This window comes from Oncorhynchus tshawytscha, linkage group LG16 (assembly GCF_018296145.1).
Source record: "Oncorhynchus tshawytscha isolate Ot180627B linkage group LG16, Otsh_v2.0, whole genome shotgun sequence".
Taxonomy (NCBI): Eukaryota; Metazoa; Chordata; class Actinopteri; order Salmoniformes; family Salmonidae; genus Oncorhynchus; species Oncorhynchus tshawytscha.
In genome coordinates, this window is record NC_056444.1 from 46,026,701 (window position 1) to 46,049,414 (window position 22,714).

Genomic DNA, 22,714 nt, shown 5'->3' on the forward strand with positions numbered 1-22,714 from the left:
CTGTAATAGAGTATTTCTGTCCGTTTCTTTTCTATACAGAGTTGTAAACAGGGTTCCATTTGATTTCTAAAACCACATATCGATGTGATGAACACGTAGAATGTCACATTTCATAGTGAATTTGAGATTGGAGTCAATGTCATTGAGTAGTGCCATAAAGTCTGACAGCTTTTTTTCCATTCCTTCCCATATGCATTTTTTTTTGTCGATATATCGATACCACTTCAGGGCTTTATTCAAAAATGTATTTTAGTTTTCATTGTTAACAAAACGTTCTTCAAAAAGACCCACATAAAGGTTGCATAGCTCGGAGCGAATGTGGAGCCCATCGATGTTCCATTCATTTGGAGGTGGTGTTCATCATCAAATCTGAAAGAGTTATACGTCAAAACATATTCAGCCCCAGAATAAAGCTTGTTGGTCGGTATTTGTTAGTATCTCTATCTCTCAAATAGTGATGTGTTTTAGGTTTGTGTAATTTCGGTAAAATGTACAGGCATGGACGTATGGCACATTTGCAGCAAAGGTATTCATATTCCGGTAATATTCCGGTGAGATAAGGTGGTTTAATAGGGCTTGCTCCAGATTAGAGCATATTTCCCTTTGGAACACCTGTGTGGGATCAACACTTTTCTATAGAAACGTTCATTGCAGAGTTGTCTCTGAATTTCTTCTTTATATTTTTCATAGTGTAAAACAACCACAGCTCCCCCATTGTCTGCAGGTTTAATAACCAAAGATGAATCTTTCATTAATTTATTAAGTGCCTGTTCTTCTGTTCTAGTGAGATTCTTCTGAATGTGGTATGTTTGTCTCATACATACTGACATGGCTTCTTGTTCGACTAACCTACAATAGGTATTAATCGAGGAGTTGTTAACCATAGGACAGAATTTGCTTTTGGGCTTAAAATTGGTACCAGTTCTTTGATCTGTTTCCAGGCCCGAAACAGTGTTTTGAGAAAACACATGCTTAAATTTAATCTTGCGAAAGAATTTAAGCAAATCTACTTTCGTATCGAATGGTTTATCTGTACATGTAGGTAAGAGAGGCCATTAGATAAGACAGACTTGTGCATCAGTAAGGTATTTTTAATTACCGCGTCCTGCTGTAGCTCCGTGTCCATGGCATGTGTTCCTGGTCCCCTCTTCGACCGCTTGCCTCTCCTACATAGTGTATTTTCTTTTGTGGAGCCTTGTGTTGCTTCCGGGAAAAAAACCCTGACTGTGTGCGAAGATAGCTGGAGTCGCTGTCTGTAGGGAATTCGCTCTCAGTGGATGCCTCTGTGTCCAAGTTTCCATGTCCTCCTGCTGCTGCGTATCTGCGTCCCCCCGATCAGTGATGCGTCCCTACGTCGGCCTCTCCGTGCTCCTGTCCTTGGGCCTTCCCATGTGTACACCTGGTTAACCTGGTAGTCCTCTGTGTCTCGCTGATATTTCTTGATCTTTGTTGCTTGTAGAAAGTGTCTGTATTTCCCAATGGACTGATTGATCGTGTCGTCTATGGCTGTATGTACCCAATGATTAATGAAAACTTGTTCGGTGTCCTCATTGTGGTTTTACAGACATGTTTAATACATCTTATTTACACACTTTATTTGAATATTTATGAAATGCATATTGTTATATTTGGTAGCACGTATTTGTTTTTCCTTCGCCTCCAACCCCTTTCGATGCGTGGAACGGATGTGGGTGGGGTTTGGTCTACATAAGGGTGCAATTTTTTTTTTATCTCACAAAAGCTCTGACGAAGGCCGTGAGGCCGATACTTATATATGTATTAAAATAGTAAAAAGTGTCGAATTTGGTCCCATATTCCTAGCATGCTGGACAGTTCCCTGCTCCCCTCTCACTCTCTGTGTGGCTGGTAGCCTAGGCCTGTTCACAGAATGGAATTTGCAACACTCGTTGACAATACATCATTGCTGACCTTAGGCATGAAGGTGAGGTTAGGTAAGGTTACCTTGCATAACCCCGGAGCAAACTGTTAGCATGAATGGTGGACTGACAATGTGTGCCGCTCACTCACTAGCTTTGCAGATGTCAGGGCAATTAGTAGACCAGCAGCTCAAAAAAGGCTGCTGTGAAAAGACCTCAAGCACAATAGACAGGTCCCAAGACAGGACTAAAGGCTTAGAAACTTTTTAGTGAAGCAATATGAAGGAGAGATACACTATATATACACAAAGGTATGTGGACACCTCTTCAAATGAGTGGATTTGGGTATTTCAGCCACACCGTTGCTGACAGGTGTATAAAATTGAGCACACAGCCATGCAATCTCCATAGACAAACATTGGCAGTAGAATGGCCCGTACTGAAGAGCTCAGTGACTTTCAACGTGGCACCGTCATAGGATGCCACCTTTCCAACAAGTCAGTTTGTCAAATTTCTGCCTGCTAGAGCTGCCCCGGTCAATTGTGAGTGCTGTTACTGTGAAGTGGAAACGTCTAGGAGCAACAACGGCCCAGCCGCAAAGTGGTAGGCCACACAAGCTCACAGAACGGGACCATCAAGTGCTGAAGCGTGTAATAATAGTCTGGCCTCGGTTGCAACACTTACTACAGAGTTCCAAACTGCACAAGAACTGTTTGTCGGGAGCTTCATGAAATGGGTTTCTATGGCCGAGCAGCCTCACACAAGCCTAAGAGCACCATGCGCTACGCCAAGCGTTGGCTGGAGTGGTATAAAGCTCACTGCCATTGGACTCTGGAGCAGTGGAAACACGTTCTCTGGAGTGATGAATCACGCGTCATCATCTGGCAGCGCTCGTGGCTGAATGGAAGCAAGTCCCTGCAGAAATGTTCCAACATCTAGTGGAAAGCTTTTGCAGAAGAGTGGAGGCTGTCATAGCAGCAAAGGGGGACCAACTCTATATTAATGCCCATGATTTTGGAATGAGATGTTTGACGAGCAGGTGTCCACATATTTTTCAGCTCAAAAGACTGCTGTGAAATACCCTGAAGCACAATAGACAGGTCCGAAGACACAGCTAAAGGTTTGGATAGCAGCACTCTCCCTTCATAAAACAACATAACAGAGGAAGTTCTCTTTCAATTATTCATTTCGATATCTCACATGAGGGATTCATCAGAATCGAACACGTCTGTCGGAGACGGACAGGTCAAGTGGCGAATGAGGTGAGCCCCTCCCCTCATCATAGAGAGCCAGTTGCCCACCCTATGATCATTCTCACTTCTCTTCCTCACGAAGAGTACTACTCTAAGCTCTCCTCAGCACAACTTGATTTGTTTTCCTGTTCAACTGTTCACAGGTGTGCTGCAAAGTTATGCAGCCAAGTGCAGGTTTTTCATCTCTCGTCTTCTGTGTTGGGTGACTTTACTGAAAGGAAAGTGTTCACGTCAAGTAAGAATGAGCTTTTCCACTTTTTCCTTCCCATTTGTTTCCTGCGGTAGCTAGCATCACACGGCTAGCTACTGAAACTTGGCTAGCTAAGCTTGGAAGGCTTGGAAGGGTAGAATCACTAGCGTTCTCGCTCGTTTAGCTCAACCCACTACCGTGCCGCATTGACTAGATTTTTTTTCTTGACATTTTCAAACAGTACATTTATATTTTCCAACAGGGCTATATATTTGGGTGAGAGTAGCCTCATTTTACTGCCAAAAATCAAATTAAACCATCTGGTGTGGTAACAACACAATGTCAAATGCAGGTAGCCTAATCAAATAATTAACATCCAATCACATTAACCACTACTCTCTCGCGGGAAACATTCACTCTTGCGCAGACATTTAGAAACTAAACATGACAATTTAAAAAATAAGCCACTGGAGTTTTTGAGTGAGAATAAAGAAGTGTATAAAAGCAACAGATTACATTAATAAGAAGGGGCTAGAAGCGTCTTATATGCCGAGTTACCGAGTGGCTAGGACAGGCAAGCCCCATACTATTGTGGACTTAATTCTTCCTGCTGCCACGGATATGGCTGGGACAATGCTGGGGGAAAAGGCCAAAAAAAACTATACAGACAATGATTTCATCAAACAACACCGTTTCACGACGCATCAGTGTCGGCAGGAGATGTTTTGAAACAATTACGGCTTCGCATACAAGCCGGTGAATTATATGAGTTACAGCTGGATGAGTCAACAGACATGGCCCTGGCACAGCTCTTGGTAAATGTCCGTTACGTTTATGAGGGGTCAATTAAGGAAGTCATGCTCTTCTGCAAACCACTGGAAACCAGGACAACGTGAGGGGCTATTTTTGAAGTACTGGACAGCTTTGTGACATCAAATGGACTTTGGTGGTCAAGATGTGTTGGTATCTGTACTGATGGCGCAAAAGTCATGACAGGGAGACATAGTGGAGTGGTAACGCCACTTGGGTACACTGCAGCATCCACCGAGAGGCTCTTGCTGCCAAGGGAATGCCTGACAGCTTGAAAGACGTTTTGGTCACTACAGTGAAAATGGTTAACTTTGATAAAGCAAGGCCCCTGAACTCTCGTGTATTTTCTGCATTATGCACTGATATGGGCAGCGACCATGTAACGCTTTTACAACATACAGAAGTGCACTGCTTATCAAGGGGCAAAGTATTGACACGTTTTTTTTAAAATTGAGAGACGAGCTTAATGTTCTTTACTGACCATAATTAACACTTGTCTGACCACTTGCATGATGACGAGTGTCTCACACGACTGGCCAATCTAGGTGATGTTTTTTCTCGCCTGAATGATCTGAATCTATTACAGGGACTCTCCGCAACTATATTCAATGTGTGGGACAAAATTCAGGCAATGATGAAGAAGATGGGGCTCTTCTCTGTCTGCATTAACAAGGACAACAAACAGGTCTTTCCATCATTGTATGATTTTTTTGTGTGCAAATCAACTCAAGCTTACAGACAATGTCAAATGTGATATAGCGAAGCACCGGAGTGAGCTGGGTGTGCAATTGCGCAGGTACTTTCCCGAAACGGATGACAGAAACAACTGGATTCGTTATCTCTTTCATGATCTGCCTCCAGTCCACTTACCGATATCTGAACAAGAGAGCCTCATCGAAATTGCAACAAGCGGTTCTGTGAAAATTGAATTTAATCAGAAGCCATTGCCGGTTTTCTGAATAGGGCTGCGCTCAGTTTCTTGCCTTGGCAAATCGCGCTGTTAAGACACTGATGCCCTTTGCAACCACATACCTATGTGAGAGTGGATTCTCTGCCCTCACTAGCATGAAAACTAAATACAGACACAGTGTGGAAAATGATTTAAGACAGACTCTCTCCAATACAACACAACATTGCAGAGTTATGTGCATCATTTCAAGCACCCCCTTCTCATTAACCTGTGGCAAGTTAATCACAATTTTTGATGAACAAATAAGGTTTTATATGTAAATGGCTAAATAAAGAGCAAAATTATTGATTGTTATTATATTATTATTTGTGCCCTGGTCTTATAAGAGCTCTTTGTCACTTCCCACGAGCCGGGTTGTGACAAAAACTCACACCCATTCTTATGTATCGTATAGTGTGTGTGTTGGCAGGCTTACAATGATGGCAAAAAACAACATTTGATAGTGCGCTGACCCTGGTACTAGAGGGGGTATGCAGCTGGAGGTTGAATATTTGAAGGGGTATGGGACTATAACAAGTTTGGGAACCACTGGACTAGACCAAACTATCCTAGCGTCACTGCTTATCGGTCTAGAGCCATGCTTTTGTTTGGTGTAAGATTGTGTTAACTAGCTAGGCTACTAGCTCACGAGGTGAATGCTAACTACATTGTTAACATTGTTAAAGGATTAGCAGTTTTTTGGCGACATGGAGCCTGCTCGCTCAGCCCAAGGGACAAACCCTTGACCAGCAAAGTCCAAACCAGACTTTTTGCCAACATGAATGTCAAGGACATGAAGGAGCTAGAAATCGGCAAGCCACCAGTGGTCGAGCAGTCACTGGTCAACCACCTCAACCTCAGTGCCTTGTTGCTGACAGGCACATTTCTCCCTGGTAAGAATGACCACTTTTCTGCATCCATCTATCAAAAGGTCTATGTGTCTACTGCACGTTCTGTACAGGCGTTGAATATTACGTCCCTACTGCTGGCTTACCAGGCCAATTTGATGCTCGATCTGCATAATCTCCTAACTATCAGCAAGCCTAACTCAGACCTTTGGAAAGAGATCTGTCGTCAAAGGCTGTCGCCGTGCCATGAGCCTTGTAGTGGTGGGGAAAAGAGCCTTGGTGGCTCAACTTGTCCAGCTTGTCGAGAAAGCAGATTTCCTTATTTCCTTGACGTTCCTGTCGAGAAGAAGGAGCTGTTTGGTCAGGTGCAACAGCACCTCTTCAATCTCAGGAGGCTGAAGAAATTTGGCTTGACACCGAAAACCCGCAAACTTTTACAGATCCACAATTGAGAGCATCCTGTCGGGCTGTATCACCGCCTGTAACCGCAGGGCTCTCCAAATGGTGGCGTCATCAAGAAATAATTGTTTTATCAAAAACATGCGTGTCACAATTATTGGCAACCCTAGAAATTCTTATGAACAAAATCGAATTAATGTACACTACCGTTCAAAAGTTTGGGTTTAATCTGTTTGGGTTAAATCTGTCTCAGCCTCCAGTATTTATGCTGCAGTAGTTTGTGTGTCGGGGGCTAGGGTCAGTTTGTTATATCTGGAGTACTTCTCCTGTCCTATTCGGTGTCCTGTGTGAATTTAAGTGTGCTTTCTCTAATTCTCTCGAACTCTCTTTCTTTATCTCTCTCGGAGAACCTGAGCCCTAGGACCATGCCTCAGGACTACCTGACATGATGACTCCTTGCTGTCCCCAGTCCACCTGGCCGTGCTGCTGCTCCAGTTTCAACTGTTCTGCCTTATTATTATTATTCGACCATGCTGGTCATTTATGAACATTTGAACATCTTGGCCATGTTCTGTTATAATCTCCACCCGGCACAGCCAGAAGAGGACTGGCCACCCCACATAGCCTGGTTCCTCTCTAGGTTTCTTCCTAGGTTTTGGCCTTTCTAGGGGAGTTTTTCCTAGCCACCGTGTTTCTACACCTGCATTGCTTGCTGTTTGGGGTTTTAGGCTGGGTTTCTGTACAGCATTTTGAGATATCAGCTGATGTACGAAGGGCTATATAAATAAATTTGATTTGATTTTGGGGTCACTTATAATTTCCTTTTTTTTGTCCATTAAAATAACATCAAATTGATCAGAAATACAGTGTAGACATTGTTAATGTTGTAAATGATTATTGTAAGCTGGAAATGGCTGATTTTCTATGGAATATCTACATAGGCGTACAGGGGTCCATTATCAGCAAACATCACTCCTGTGTTCCAATGGCACATTGGGTTAGCTAATCCAAGTTTATCATTTTAAAAGGCAAATTGATCATTTAAAAAATTATGTTAGCACAGCTGAAAACTGTTGTCCTGACTAAAGAAGCAATAAAACTGGCCTTTAGACTAGTTGAATATCTGGAGCAACAGCATTTGTGGGTTCGATTACAGGCTCAAAATGGCCAAAAACAAAGACCTTTCTTCTGAAACTCGTCAGTCTATTCTTGTTCTGAGAAATGAAGGCTATTCCATGCAAGAAATTGCCAAGAAACTGAAGATCTCGTACAACGCTGTGTACTTCTTCCTTCACCGAACAGAAAAAAACTGGCTCTAACCAGAATAGAAAGAGTGGGAGGCGCACAACTGAGCAAGTTTGAGAGACAGACGCCTCACAAGTCCTCAACTGGCAGCTGCATTAAATAGTACCTGCAAAACACCAGTCTCAATGTCAACAGTGAAGAGGCGACTCCGGGATTTAAAAAAATATATTTTACCTTTATTTAACTAGGCAAGTCAGTTAAGAACAAATTCTTATTTTCAATGACGGCCTAGGAACAGGGGCAGAACGACAGATTTGTACCTTGTCAGCTCAAGGGTTTGAACCTGCAACCTTCCGGTTACTAGTCCAATGCTCTAACCACTAGGCTACCCTGCTGGCCTTCTAGGCAGAGTTCCTCTGTCCAGTGTCTGTTCTTTTGCCCATCTTAATATTTTCTTTTTATTGGTCAGTATGTGATATGAATTTTTCTTTGCAACTCTGCCTAACACAAAACACGGACATTTCAATGTGACCCCAAACTTCTGAACGGTAGTGTATATTCTGATTTAAGTCTTTGGGAAAATTTAAAAAGGTCATCCATGACTTCCTGTTTCACTGGAGTGTAAATGTGACACACAGGCTAAACTCCCTTAGTCATTTATCAGCATGGAAAAGGCCAGAGGTCACACAAATGAAATGAGACAAATGGTTGTTGACCTTCACAAATCAGGCAATGTCTATAAAAAGATATCTACATGCCTGAAACTACCCATCTACACTATTAGGGCAATAATTAAAAAATGCAAAACTGAAGCTGTGATGAACGTGCCTGGAAGAGTACGCAAATGTATTTTGCCCCTTCGCACCATGAGAAGCATGGTTCAAGTTGCCAAAAAATATCCAAGGATCACAGTTGGAGAATTGCAGAAGTTGGTTACATCTTGGGGTGTCCAAAACTACTATTAGACACCACCTTCAGCACACAAGTTATTTGGAAGGGTTGCCAGAAGAAACCGCCTGGAGTTTTCTAAATGTCATTGGAACTTAGATTGGAACCAGGTTCTATGGTCTGATGAGACTAAAATAGAGCTTTTTGGCAACAAACACCAAAGGTGGGTTTGGCATAACAAGAGACATGGTGATCCACTGAAGTATGGTGGTGGATCTGTGATGTTGTGGGGCTGTTTTACTTACAAAGGCCCTGGGAAAATTGTTAGGATACATAGGCATCATGGACTCCATGTTCCAAGATGAAAAACTGAGTCGTCATTGGATCTTTCAGCAGGACAACGATCCAAAGGCAATACCACCAAATCCACCCGAAAATGGTTCACTGACCATAGAATCAAGCTTTTGCAATAGCCATCCCAGTCCCCTGACCTAAACCTCTGTGGGGTGAGCTGAAGAAAAGAGTCCACAATTGAGGACCAAGGACTCTGAAGGATCTGGATAGTTTCTGTATGGAGGAATGGTGTCAAATCTCTTCCTACAGTGAGGGAAAAAAGTATTTGATCCCCTGCTGATTTTGTACGTTTGCCCACTGACAAAGAAATTATCAGTATAATTTTAATGCTAGATTTATTTGAACAGTGAGAGACAGAATAGCTCAGCTCGTTACCTGTATAAAAGACACCTGGGAGCCAGAAATCTTTCTGATCGAGACGGGGTCAAATACTTATTTCCCTCATTAAATTTTTTTGGCTGCCTCGTGTCTTTTTGTGGATTTTGTTGTTATTCTGTCTCTCACTGTCTCTCACTAAACCTACCATTCAAATTATAGCCTGATCATTTCTTTGTCAGTGGGCAAACGTACAAAATCAGCAGGGGATCAAATACTTTTTTCCCTCACTGTATGTGTTCTTCCACCTCAAACATTATAGGAGATGGTTCAGAGCTGTTATCTTGGCAAAGGGAGGGTGCACAAAGTACTAAATGCAGGGGTGCAAATATTTGTGACATGCATGTTTTTTGAATAAAATAATTATTTCTTTATGCCGATTTTTTTTCTTTTCAGAATTTTAACTCAAATTAGATTCATGATATTTTGAGTGTAATTAGATTCGTGATATGATATTTTGAGTGTAAGATAAAGCTGATAAACAACAATTACACAGCCTTTTTTGTTCATATTTACCTATGGTGTCAATAATTCAGGAGGGCACTGCATGTGCTCCTAGAACCCTTCCCTTTGTGCAGCGACCCATTCACATGGGTTTGCTCTCAAGGAAGATGGAGGGAATACACTCTACCCGAGGGGCCCCCCGTGCCACGGCTCTCTGGTGATCGAGTCTGGGCTTACTCGCCACATGAGCAAGGAACTGGTGTGCATGCGCAGTCCAGTCCTGGGTCTGGTCCACTGTTACGAAGAAGTACAGACTGCAATTCGCTCTGAAACCACCCGTTTCAACTAAATTTGGGAATCAGCAGTGGCTGGCAACTCGGCACGAATACTAAAGCAGGAAATCTCCTCTCTATTAAGTAAAGGCACTATCAGGGTGATTCCAGCGGCAGAGAGCCACCTAGGCTTTTACTCCCGGTACTTCCAGGTTCCCAAAAAATGTAGAGGTGTCTCGCTCTATTCATCGAGGTGGCTGTTTACCTCAGTTGACCTGCAGGATGATTATTTTCACAAACATCCTGCCAGCACACAGGAGATTTTTAAGGTTTGCATTTCAAGGTACAGCCAACAAATACCTCGCTGTTCCATTCAGGCTAGTGCTAGCTCCCCAAATGTTCAGCAAATGTGTAGAGCCAGCTCTCATATCCCTGAGAAACAAGGGGCTGAGAATCACGTATTGATCAGAACGGACAATACGACTGTGGTGGTGAACATCAGCCGCCAGGGGGGCACTCCCTCCCTGCGCTTACGGACTAGCCATCAGGATTATTCTGTGAAGCAGAGCACACCACATCACTCATGTCCTGGGGCGTACTGAACGTAGCAGTGGACTTATTGTCCACAGGGAATCCCCTTAAAAAGGGAATGGAAACTTCATCCCCAAGTGGTGAAACAGATGTCAGAGATACGGTCAAGCATCTGTCGAGCTCTTTGCAGCGCAAGAAAACGTGCACTGCCCGTTGTTCTTTGCACTAGCAGGAGACGCACCACTGGGGGTGAACACACTGGCACACCCATGGTTGAGGGTGTTGCTTTACGCTTTTCCTCTTCTAAGCCTCATACTCCCCCACTCTAGCCAGAGTGAAGGAAGAAGGCTCATCCCTCATCTTGGTAGTTCCTCGATGGCCCTCTGGGTCTGGCATGTGAGAGGTTAGGCCTGCCTCTCGGAGTCATAGAGTCTATCCAGAGTGCCAGGGCTCCTTCTACACACTCACTGTATGGAAACAAGTGGTGCATTTTTGAGAAGTGGTGTGACCAAAAACAGATCATTCCTTACCAATGCTCTGTATCCAAGGTTTTATGCTTTCTGACGAACCTTATGGAAGGCTTTCTCCACTGTTAAGGCCTATCTTGCCGCTATCTCGACCGGTCAAATAGGCTTCAACAATAACATGTTGGGAAAACAACCCATTATGTCGCTTATATCCAGTTCCAAAGCCTTTAGTCCTGTCATGGGATTTGTCTATTGTGCTTGAAGCTATTTTACAGCAGCCTTTTGAGCTGCTGGAAAACGAGGAGATTAAATATCTCTCCTTTAAGACTGACCGCTTTACTGGTTGCCCTTATGTCCGCAAAGCGAGTGAGTGAGCTGTATGCACTGTCAGTTCACCATTCATGCCTACGGTTTGGCCGGAGTTTTACCAAGGTTTCCCTGTTGCCCAACTATGCCTTTATGTCTGAGGTTGTTATATTATCCTCATCCTGAGAGACGAGAATGATAGGCATCACTGAACTCTCCATGGTCTCTCCTAACACACCACCAAATCTCTGCACTAGATAGCCATCAGAAGAGTTGAAGAGTTGAGTCAGCTCATACCTGTCGTAGGAGTAGCTGGCCCCTGAAGCCGGCTTCTCTGTACCAGGATCCTGCAGACAAAACAAAAAAAAGTGAGTATGTTCAGAAAGGTTGGGGCATAAACATGGATTGTGTCATTATTAGTGAAGTCATAAACGGAGATGAGTGTGCAGGGAAAGTTGGGGAGGATACTTGGGGTACAGAGATATTGGAGATGCTGTTTTAGGAAAAAGTAGAGGGAGGGTCAGGGAGGGGCTGAGAAAGGGGAGAATTGAGGGACTGAGATTCAAGGGCTTAGGGAGGGGACGTATCGGACAGGTCAGTCCTCCATACCTCCAGATTGGACTCTGTTTGAGCCTGTCCCGAGGTGAGTGTGGTCCCTGAGTATCTGCTGGCACTGGCCTGGTTCTGCTGAGTCAGGCTGGTGCTTGCAGGCCAAGGGGCTGCTGTCTGGGAGTCAGGGGGTAGTGGAGCTGGAGCCTGTGGTTGGCTCTGGCCTTGGGCCTGATGCTGGGACTGGGTTTGGCTGGGGTTCTGGTTGAGGTCAAACTGGGTTGCGGCAGTACCTGTGCCAGGGTCCGACACAGTCTGTATTGGAGGGGAGAAAACTGCAGGCTGGGAAGGCTGATTAGGCTGTGCAAAGGGGATGGCATCTGGAAGCTGGGCCTTGGCCTGCTGCATGACCTGCTGATGTAGGGAGGGACATATATTATATTGGTGGAGGACTCAACATTTATTGAAATCTTTATTATTTATTTAATCAGGTAGGCCAGTTGAGAACATGTTCTCATTTACAACTGCGACCTGGCCAAGATAAAGTAAAGCAGTGCGACAAAAACAACTCAGAGTTACACATACACAAACGTACAGTCAATAACACAACAGACAAATCTATGTCATTGGAACTTACATTGGAACCAGGTTCTATGGTCTGATGAGACTAAAATAGAACTTTTTGGCAACAAACACCAAAGGTGGGTGTGGCATAACAAGAGACATGTTGATCAACTGAAGTATGGTGGTGGATCTGTGATGTTGTGGGGCTGTTTAACTTCCAAAAGGAAGCAAATGTAGAAGATGTTATAGATAACCTGGAGCCAGTTGGTTTGGCGACGAATATGTAGTGAGGGCCAGCCAACGAGAGCATACAGGTTGCAGTGGTGGGTAGTATATGGGGGTAGTATATGGGGTAGTATATGGGGTAGTATATGGGGCTGTGGTGACAAAATGGATGGCACTGAGATAGACTACATCCAGACTATTTTGCAAATGGGTATAGAGTGTCTCCCCCTTTGAAGAGGGGGATGACCGCGGCAGCCTACCAATCTTTGGGGATCTCAGACGATACGAAAGAGAGGTTGAATAGGTTTGTAATAGGGGTTGCAACAATTTTGGAGGATAATTTTAGAAAGAGAGGGTCCAGATTGTCTAGCCAAGCTAATTTGTAGGGATCCAGATTTTGCAGCTCTTTCAGAACATCAGCTGACTGGATTTGGGTGAAGGAGAAGCGGGGGGCTTGGGAAAGTTGCTGCAGAGGGTGCTGAGATGTTGGCCGGGGTAGGGGTAGAAAAATGCTTATTGAAATTAACGTTTATCGTAGATTTATCGGTGGTGAAAGTGTTTCCTGGCCTCAGTGCAGAGGGCAGCTGGGAGGTGCTCTTATTCTTCATAGACTTTACAGTGTCCCAAAACTTTTTGGAATTAGTGCTATACAGGATGCAAATTTCTGTTTGAAAAAGCTAGCTTTAGCTTTCCTAACTGACTGTATATTGGTTCCTGACTTCCCAGAAAAGTTGCATATCGCGGGGGCTATTCGATGCTAATTGCCACAGGATGTTTTTGTGCAGGTCAAGGGCAGTCAAGTCTGGGGTGAACCAAGGGCTATATCTGTTCTTAGTTCTACATTTTTTGAATGGGGCATGCTTATTTCAGATGGTGAGGAAAGCACTTTTAAAGAGTAACCAGGCTTCCTCTACTGACGGGATGAGGTCAATATCCTCCCAGGATACCTGGGCCAGGTCGATTAGAAAGGCCTGCTCGCTGAAGTGATTAAGGGAGCGTTTGACAGTGATGAGGGGTGATAATTTGCCCGCGGACCCATTACACACGCAGGCAATGAGGCAGTGATCGCTGAGATCCTGGTTGAAAACAGCAGAGGTGTATTTAGAGGGCAAGTTGGTCGGGATGATATCTAAGAGGGTGCCCATGGTTACAGATTTAGGGTTGTACCTGGTAGGTTCCTTGATAATTTGTGTGAGATTGAGGGCATCTAGCTTAGATTGTAGGACGGCCGGGGTGTTAAGCATGTCCCAGTTTAGGTAACCTAACAGCACTAGCTCTGAAGATAAATGGGGGGCAATCAATTCACATATGGTGTCCAGGGCATAGCTGGGGGCTGAAGGGGGTCTATAACATGCGGCAACGGTGAGAGACTTATTTCTGGAAAGGTGGATTTTTAAAAGTAGAAGCTCAAATTGTTTGGGCACAGACCTGGATAGTGTGACATAACTCTACAAGCTATCTCTGCAGTAGACTGCAACTCCGCCCCCTTTGGCAGTTCTATCTTGTCGGAAAATGTTATAGTTAGGGATGGAAATTTCTGGATTTTTGGTGGCCTTCCTAAGCCAGGATTCAGACACGGCTAGAACATCCGGATTGGCGCAGTGTGCTAAAGCAGTGAATAAAACAAACTTAGGGAAGAGGCTTCTAATGTTAACATGCATGAAACCAAGGCTTTTACGGTTACAGAAGTCAACAAATGAGAGCGCCTGGGGAATGGGAGTGGTGCTGGGGGCCTGGGTTAACCTCTACATCACTAGAGGAACAGAGGAGGAGTAGGATAAGTGTACGGCTAAAGGCTAAAATAACTGGTCATCTCGTGTGTTCGGAACAGAGTAAAAGGAGCAGATTTCTGGGCGTGGTAGAATAGGCATAATGTATAGACAAGGGTATGGTAGGATGTGTGTACAGTGGAGGTAAACCTAGGCATTGGTTTGTGTAAGTGTATTGTATACACAAACTCATAGTTATATATTATCATGTCTATAAAAACAGAAAAATAATAGCTATGTACACAAAAACCTTTGTTCCATTCCAGTCCTCCTCTTATATTTACCTGTCTTAAGGGCAGAAAGCTCGGCAGAGCAAGTTCAGGTGCAGCAGCAGGGTGTGAGTATGTGGGGTGTGTGACGTGTTGAAAAGGGTTTGGGTGCATGTGGTGTGTATTCTGCGGTTGTGTGTTCTGTTGGCCAGGCAGTGAGGCAAGGTGTGAGTGAACTGGGTGTGTGAGAGTGGGGAGCTGTGTGTGAGGGTGTGTGTGTGTCATAACACTCTTTTGCAGAGCAGCGGGGTACATCTGCTGATGCTGTGGCAGTGTGGGTGCTGTCATGGCCAGCAGGGGTGTGTGTGAGGATATCGGGGGCACAGAGGTGGGGGGCGCCAGAGCATTCTCTATATGCAAGGGGGCGAGGGACGAGACAGAGGGGGGCAGAGTGGCAGGCTGGCCTGGGGAGAGGTAGAGAGGGGGCAGAGAGGAGGGGTAGGACTGGGGAACAGGGCAGGGGTGAGTGTAGGTGTCACATCCAGTCAGAGAGGTCACCACTTGAATGTTGAGATACGGTGAGGAAAACTGGGAGGAGGATAAGAAAAGGGTAGAATAAGAAAGCAATCAGAGACCAGGGTTTGGAGTTTGGAACCTCCATACTGCAGACCGATCAGGCAAGCAAAAGGCAAATTGCAAAAAATGGCATATTTCCAATACAGTGCACAACTTTTGACAAAAAAGCTGTGTACTATGATGTATTTGATGCCATTAGAGAGAAAGCAAGATATATCCCAATAGCTGCTCAATTAAGAACCAAAGTCTTTGATACTTTTTAGTTGTCAAATGCTATAAGCACATCTACCTATATAGAGTTGGCTACATATGGCACCAAAAAGAAAGAGACAGGGAATAAAGAATAATCCATCACAGGTAGCAGTAAAAGTGAGAGGGGAGGGGTTACCTGGGAAAGGTGTGTTGGTGGCAGAGAGGTGGAGATCTGCAGTGGCTGCAGCTGCTGAGGGACAGAGGCCTGAGCCAATAGCTGCTGAGGAGGCGATGCCTGGGAAGGCAGACTAGATGATGATTGTTGGTGCTGGGAAAGGCTTTGAGCAGCAGGAAAATTCTACAGACAGCACAAGTGAGGGGAGTGTAAGATAGAAAAATAGAGCGAGAGAGAAAGAGAGGGAGAGAGGGGGGAGAAATTAAGTGGGATGAGGCTAGGTCTCCGGTTACATCTCTCAATTGGACATATTTTCCTGCTATTGACCCAAATCAAAAATCAGGCCCACATTTCCCATCCTGTCCCTGTCTCTGTGCCAGGAGTCAGCCAGCATCTGCTACTGTTACTGCTGCACACTCCACAGACAAAACAGGGACAAAACAGGCCTGAGGGACTGGCGGATGCAGCGGATAAAACAACTATTATTGTTTTCATTATAGTATCCAATATCTCTCCATTTGGCCACACTCGGAGGAAACTCTTGTTTATTAGGCTACTAGTAGTTTGGTGATTCACCTAACATACAATACACTTACACAGCTGGTCCTCATCCCAGGAGCACCAAAACAAACCAACAGCATTGTCATAAATAAATGTTTATCTGACAGAGAATGTGTATTCGTTTTCTCTCCCTCTGACAGTGTTATTTAGCCCATTTAGACCGTGTGTATTGAGAGGAAGGGAGATCTACCTGGTTCAGGAAAACTGCGTTGAAGACATAGGGTTGGTTCTATGAAGAATGAAAACACAGGGTCAGAGAACTGAAACTCAGAGAACTGAAACTTGACTCAAAAGGGGAACACTGTACTACTGTACGGTTACTCGCCACCAGGTTCAATGGGAATGGCACTACTTTTCAGGTCAGCCTGAGCAAGGTACTTGCAACTGAGCATCAACAGATCCTTGATGATAAAGGGTTAGAAGTGCACAGCGTCAACCTCAGGCTGACTCCTATACTCCTATATCTAAACTCACCTGTTGGCCTAGTGGTAGTGTAGCTGCCTGGGCCTGGCTGTGCTGTGGAGTGGCAGTCCCAGTCTGTTGTTGCACTATGGGGGCCACTGGGTAGGTCTTAGGGGCTGCAGCCTGCTGTGGAGCAGATGGACAGGCCTGACCCATCACACTGGGTTTCGTTGGCGTGTAGCCTTGTACCGGTGCAGCCTGTTGTTTTATGTGTGGGGCTGTGGGTGTGTAGCTCTGTGAAGCAGTGTTCGGTTGCCCCATTAGGGGTGCAGCGTTGGGGTAACTCTGGAGGGTTGAACCTTGCTGCACTGTATGGGCAGGTGACTGATAGCTCTGGACGACTGGAGCCTGTTGGACAGTGGGCTGGGCCATTGTCTGGCTGTGTTTGGGTAGGGGGACCTGCACAGTTTGCTGGTTGTGCTGCTGAATGGGGGCCTGAACAGGCTGTTGGCGGTGTTGTACTGAGGGCTGGGGCATTGGCTGGCTATGTTGCTGTTGAATGGACACCGGCACAGTCTGTTGGCTGTGATGCATGGGACTAGACTGGCCTGGCTGCAGACTGGGAGGCATGGCTGTGGCTGGGAGGCTGTGTGGCGCTGGGCAAGGCTGGACTGGGGGAAGCACAGCAGCAGCTAGAGGCTGTGTTGCGACACTGGGATCCTGAGTAGGGAGACTGGGTATAGGTACGGTGTGGACCACAGTTGGGGCTACAGATGCATAGCTCTGTGGGGGAGCGAGATGTTGCAGATGCTCCACTGGAGCTGGGTATCTCTGTGCAGCTGGTTGTGAGGGTATTGTTGCAGTTCCTATGCTAGCTGCCAATACAGTATGTTGGACAGGCATGGCTACTGCTGCTGAGAAGCATGCTGCTGTTGGGGTCTGTTGCAGAATTGGAGCTGGGTAGCTTGCAGCAGTTTGAGTCATTTGTTGCTGAGTTGGGGCACTGTAGCTCTGTGGAGTTGGTGTCTGTTGGATTGGCATAGTTGCTGCAGTGTAGCTTGCTGCAGTGTGTGGCTGTTGCAGGGGCAGGGTAGCTGCTGAAAAGCTTGCTGCAGGCTGTTGAAGTGGTACATTTGCAGTTGAATGACTTGCTGCTGTTGCTGTCTTTTGCAGAGCTGGAGCTGGGTAGCTATGTCCAGTATTGTTATGTTGCAGAGGAATGTTTGATGCTGTGTAAGTTGCCGAGGCTGGGGTGTGTTGTAGAGCTGCAGCTGAGTAGCCTGCTGCGGTAGGTGTCTGTTGGGCTGCCAGGGGACTGGCGGGATAGCTGTGGCCAGGCTGGAGGTACTGCAGGGGCGTGTGCAGGGCTGGGGCAGAGGCAGGCTGGCCCTGGAGAGATGACTGGTTCTGGAGCAATGCATGCACAGCACTGGGCTGAGAGGAGAGATGGAGACATGTTAGAGGACAGACAGAGATAGTCACTTCTCTGGGCGGCGCTTTTAGGCCCCCGTTAAAAATGTCTGTATTTGACAGTGATGTAAAAATATTATGAATGAACACAAATATCTAAATCTACAAACTAGAACAATAATAGCTAGACATCCTGTACAAGAGAAAAACCTGAGCCGAAATGTTCAGTTGACAAAAACAAAGGATGTCAATGATAATGCGTGGATGAAGGATTAAAATAAAGTTGTAAAAACACCCAAACAATGAGCAGGGTTAACAGAAGAGGCAGCAGGTGTGCACTAAAATAAGGAGGCAGAGGATGGGGAAGAGGGGACACAGCCATAATTCATTCCCTTCGTTTGCCACAGCCATCTGTCCATTCACTGAAGACGTTCCATGGGCAGGGAGATATGAGTGGGTGTAAAAAGGCGGGTTTTGCATTTTTGGCATTTGGTCAGTGAAGTAGAAACAGAAGACGCTGACATTAAAACAGGCTAGCTGAAGTTGGAAAGGGTTAGAGAGTTAGTGTAGACAGCAGCATCTATGGCCCTCCAGAGAACCAGCTTGTCCCAAAGCGCACAAACAGAATCAGTGGAGGGACCATGGACTTCTATGGTAGTTCGAAGCTGAGCGGAAGAGAGAGAGCAGGGCCCAGTCCCATGGCTGCATTAAAACAGAGCGCCCTCTACTGGCCCAAAGAGGGAGTGAGGTCTAGCGCAATCATCAGCTCCATCTTATGCAAAGTAGCCCATTCTATAAGCTGGGAGGAGTCAGTTCTACGGGTGAGAGTTTGAGCTGAGGGTAGGGGTCTGGGAGCCTCTCAGTAGTCTAAAGCAGACCCCTCTCACCTGCTTTACCAAATCTGCACTGACATCATGGAACTGGACAGGTGAAAGCACAATCATTGTTGGTATCAACAGTAATTTCACCTATCCTTTGTTGTCAGTTCAGTGCAGTTGAAGGAAAGGAGACATGGAGAGAAAGACACTTCAGACCATTGAGATGCAGCCCTAGTCTCCCTGTGGGACCTACCACTCCCGGAGGCCCGGTGGCTCGGTGCTCCCCAGCACAGTAGCTGGCCTTGTGGTCCTGTATGGGCCTGGCTAGAGGGGGTGCTGTGTGGTCACCACTGAAGCTGCCTCTCTGGGTTAACTTCAGACTACCATCCCCATAGCTCCGTACAGGCTGTTGGGCTGTACGCAGGTGGAGGAGGGAGGCTTGGCCGTGGTTGGATGGGGTGGTTTTACGGCTGATGATGTTCATCAGGTTCTTTTGTAATAAGGAGAGGTCAGAGAAGTCACTTCCTGTATGACTTGGACCTTTCATCCCTCCTGACCCTGCAGTTGTCGTCATCCCACTGGAGAAGTGGTGGTGCCGGTGGGGGCAAGCACAGGGGTGTGGTGGAAAGGGAAAAGCAGTGTGCTTCTTGTGCCCCCCTTCTCGTGACTTCAGCAGCAGCAGAGAGAGGCAGGCTTGGCACAGGTGGTTTCTGGGTGCGCCTTGGTGATGATGATGGTGGTGTTGAAGGGCAGAGTTTAGGCTCTGCAGCGTGCTAAGGTCCGAGTGCCTCCGCCCCACTGCTGCCTCCACTGACACAGACTTCAACCTACTTCCATTGGTGGCTTCCAATGTCGGAGATTCTATAGAAGAGTCACTATGACGTCGGGCCTCAGAGTATGTGGGGGATGGGGGGGCCAGGAGGATGGGGGCAGGGAATGCACTCGGGGAAGGGAAGCCGTCCTCGGCCTCAGAGCGGGACTCAGAGGGGCTGCTCTCTGACTGGTCGTCTGGTGATGTGGGGGAGGGACTGGAAGCTCTCTGTTGGCTGCAGGACCCAGAGGTAATAGGTTGCAGGAGCATATGAAGAGGGATGTCGTTGTTGCCCCTAAGAGTGTCAATGACCGAGGCACTCCCTCTCCGTGTCCCTGCACACACTCGGAACTCTGGCCCCAGGGCTGCTTTCCACCCCTCGCCCCTATCACAGGATCGGGGACGTGCTGAAGCCAAACACTGACGCTGAGCCCATACAGGGACCCACAGGCAAAACACACATTACTCAAAAGGCACACAACCAAAACACATGCACAACAAAAACATGATAATGAAGTGGGATAGAGATGAATTGGGGAATTCTGAGTAAATGAGATACACATGTGTGTGTGTGTGTGTGTGTGTGTGTGTGTGTATTAAATCAGTATACATTGAGCATAAACATACATGTGCCAATGTTAGCAGACATGTAAATTGATACAGATTTATGGATAAAGGCAAATAACCATGTTTGTGAGCATATGTAACATACATGTGCATGTAATGCATATCTCTATGTAAATGAGGATGTATGTGCATGTGTCCAGTATGTGTGTGTAGTGTATGCATGTTAATGACCCTCTGCGCAGTTCACATGTCTTGAGTGTACATGAAGTGTACATGAAGTGTACATCTGTATGTGTGTGGTACAGACCTGCTGTGTTGCCATGGTGATGGGTTCCACTTGGGACTGGTAGAGGACATAGTGGTGGCTGCTGTGGGAGTCAGAAAACACAGTGGAGCCCAGGCCGCTGTCAAAGGTACTGTCTGCTACATAGACAAACAGAGATGGAGGTTAGTCTTTAACCACACAGGCAACTAGAACAAAGTGACAAAGAGCGGTTACACATTAGACACAAATAAACAAGTACAAACCCCCATAATATAAACACTACTGTCAAAGATCAATTCAACTGATGACACAGAGACCACTGTATCAAATGTTTGTGAATGTGTGACAGGAAGCAGATGTGTTGTGGGGTCTTGTGGGGTTTTACATGTTGCGTGTTTTACATGATGTGTGTGTCAGTGGTGTCTCACATGTGACAGAGGTTGCGCTGGCCGGAAGGTTACATAGCCTGTCGTGCTGGTCTGCTTCTGGCTCGTTGGGCTCAATCAAAGGGGGCTGTCCTGCCTGTGTAGCCCCAGCAGAGGTCCCCTGGGCTAGGGTGGCCTGGGCCCTGAGTCCTGCCTCTCCCTGGTTCACTGGGGGTAGGGCCAACACAGTCCTCTCCCGCCTCCATTTAATAAGTGCTACGCGGTCCCGGATCGACTTCCCCACGATCTTAGCATCACTCTCATTGAAGAACCCTGATTCCACCTGTCGGGGAGAGGAGGAGTGTGGGAAGAGGAGTATTTTTTAGAGTCAATGTGTTAGAGGAAGAGAGAAAACAGGAGTAAGCCAGGAAGAGGGATGGTGAGAGAATCATTTCTTGAGGAGGGCAGCAGCTGTCAGCAGCTGGGTTCAGAGAGAATAGTCCGCTTCTGTCTGGGACAACAGCACTGGAGACAGGATACAGGACAGGTGCATTTACACCATGGGAAGAGATACATCTGAAATAATGATGTTTAGATTTTGGGGGGGTTTGGAGTCATTAATAGGCATTATGGCCTGAACCTTCCATGGAATGTTTCAATGGTTTCTGTTTTAGCACAACCTGACAAATGTATTTATTTCATGGAGTATGAGTCCCATATCTTTAACATGAGCTTTGCTTTTAAGACCGTCGTTCACAATGTAAAATGTAGTCATTTAATCAACCCAAACTTAATAAAACATGTCATAAAACATCCCTGAATAATAATAATAATAAAGCAAAGAAGCATAAGAGGCAGCGTTTCCGCTCGCTAAGTAGCATAGTGCATGAATGAACACAACAGCCCCGTAGATAAAGATAAACTGCATCTCCCATGGTGCCCGTCTGTGAAGAAATGAGTCATTGAAAGTGGTGAGGGGTGATCGAAGATGAAGAGCTGTGGGCCACATTCCTCCTCTCTCTATCATTACAGCAAGACCTTCAATTTTCCCCACCTCATCTTGACCCAGCGCAGACAGATGAGAGATGTCACCATAGAGGGAAGAAAGCAGGTCAGCTTGCTGTCTGCCAAAATAATCGATGGCCCTGATTCTCAGTAACACTGAGCACTGCAGCCTGACCCATTCACAACAGAAATTATCACTCTGGAAGGAATGAGAGAGCCAAGCCTGAGGCTTCAGAGTGAACCTCACAGGGCACACACTAACAACTGATTCATGGAGTGCTGAATAATGTATATATATTTTTTCCCATATTAAGTCAATCTCTGATAAGCTACACGGGAAAGGACTTAGGGTGAAATGTATACAAGCAACCTTAGAAATACGGTTCATGAAATCATTAACTTGCTAACATCAGATAGCATTCATATTAGTGGCGACCGATTATGATTTTTCAACGCCGATACCAATTATTGGAGGACCAAAAAATGCCGATACCGATTAAATCGGGCCGATTTTTATATATATATTTGTAATAATGACAATTACAACAATACTAAATGAACAATGAACACTTGTATTTTAACTTAATATAATACATAAATAAAATCAATTTAGTCTGAAAATAAATAATGAAACATGTTCAATTTGGTTTAAATAATGCAAAAAACACAGTGTTGGAGAAAAAGTGTGAAGTGCAATATGTGCCATGTAAAAAAGCTCATGTTTAAGTTCCTTGCTCAGAACATGAGAACATATGAAAGCTGGTGGTTTCTTTTAACATGAGTCTTCAATATTCCCAGTTAAGGTTATAGTTAGGTTGTAGTTATTATATGAATTAGAGGACTATTTCTCTCTATACCATTTGTATTTCACAGACCTTTGACTATTGGATGTTTTTATAGACACTATAGTATTGCCAGCCTAATCTCGGGTGTTGATAGGCTTGAAGTCATACACAGTGCTGTGCTTCAAGCATTGCGAAAAGTTGCTGGCAAACGGAGGAAAGTGTGGTTTGAATGAATGCTTACGAGCCCGCTGCTGCCTA

General features: G+C 45.6%; 1 protein-coding gene across 8 annotated transcripts in view; it reads right to left on the reverse strand.

Moving 5' to 3' along the window:
- LOC112215744 (serine/threonine-protein kinase WNK2) overlaps positions 1–22,714 on the reverse strand; it is a 175,833-nt gene that overhangs the window by 31,069 nt on the left and 122,050 nt on the right. For 5 of the 8 annotated variants that reach the window (XM_024375088.2, XM_024375090.2, XM_024375089.2 and 2 more), the window contains exons 8-16: positions 20,730–21,009; positions 20,344–20,459; positions 18,912–19,895; positions 16,503–17,864; positions 16,219–16,257; positions 15,489–15,650; positions 14,600–15,112; positions 11,818–12,171; positions 11,506–11,555 (exon numbers count right to left, since the gene is read on the reverse strand). In XM_024375088.2, coding sequence (XP_024230856.1) covers positions 11,506–11,555; positions 11,818–12,171; positions 14,600–15,112; positions 15,489–15,650; positions 16,219–16,257; positions 16,503–17,864; positions 18,912–19,895; positions 20,344–20,459; positions 20,730–21,009 — 3,860 coding nt within the window. The remainder of the gene's footprint in view (positions 1–11,505; positions 11,556–11,817; positions 12,172–14,599; positions 15,113–15,488; positions 15,651–16,218; positions 16,258–16,502; positions 17,865–18,911; positions 19,896–20,343; positions 20,460–20,729; positions 21,010–22,714) is intronic. The other 3 variants (XM_024375092.2, XM_042299216.1, XM_024375091.2) reach the window with 3 other exon arrangements.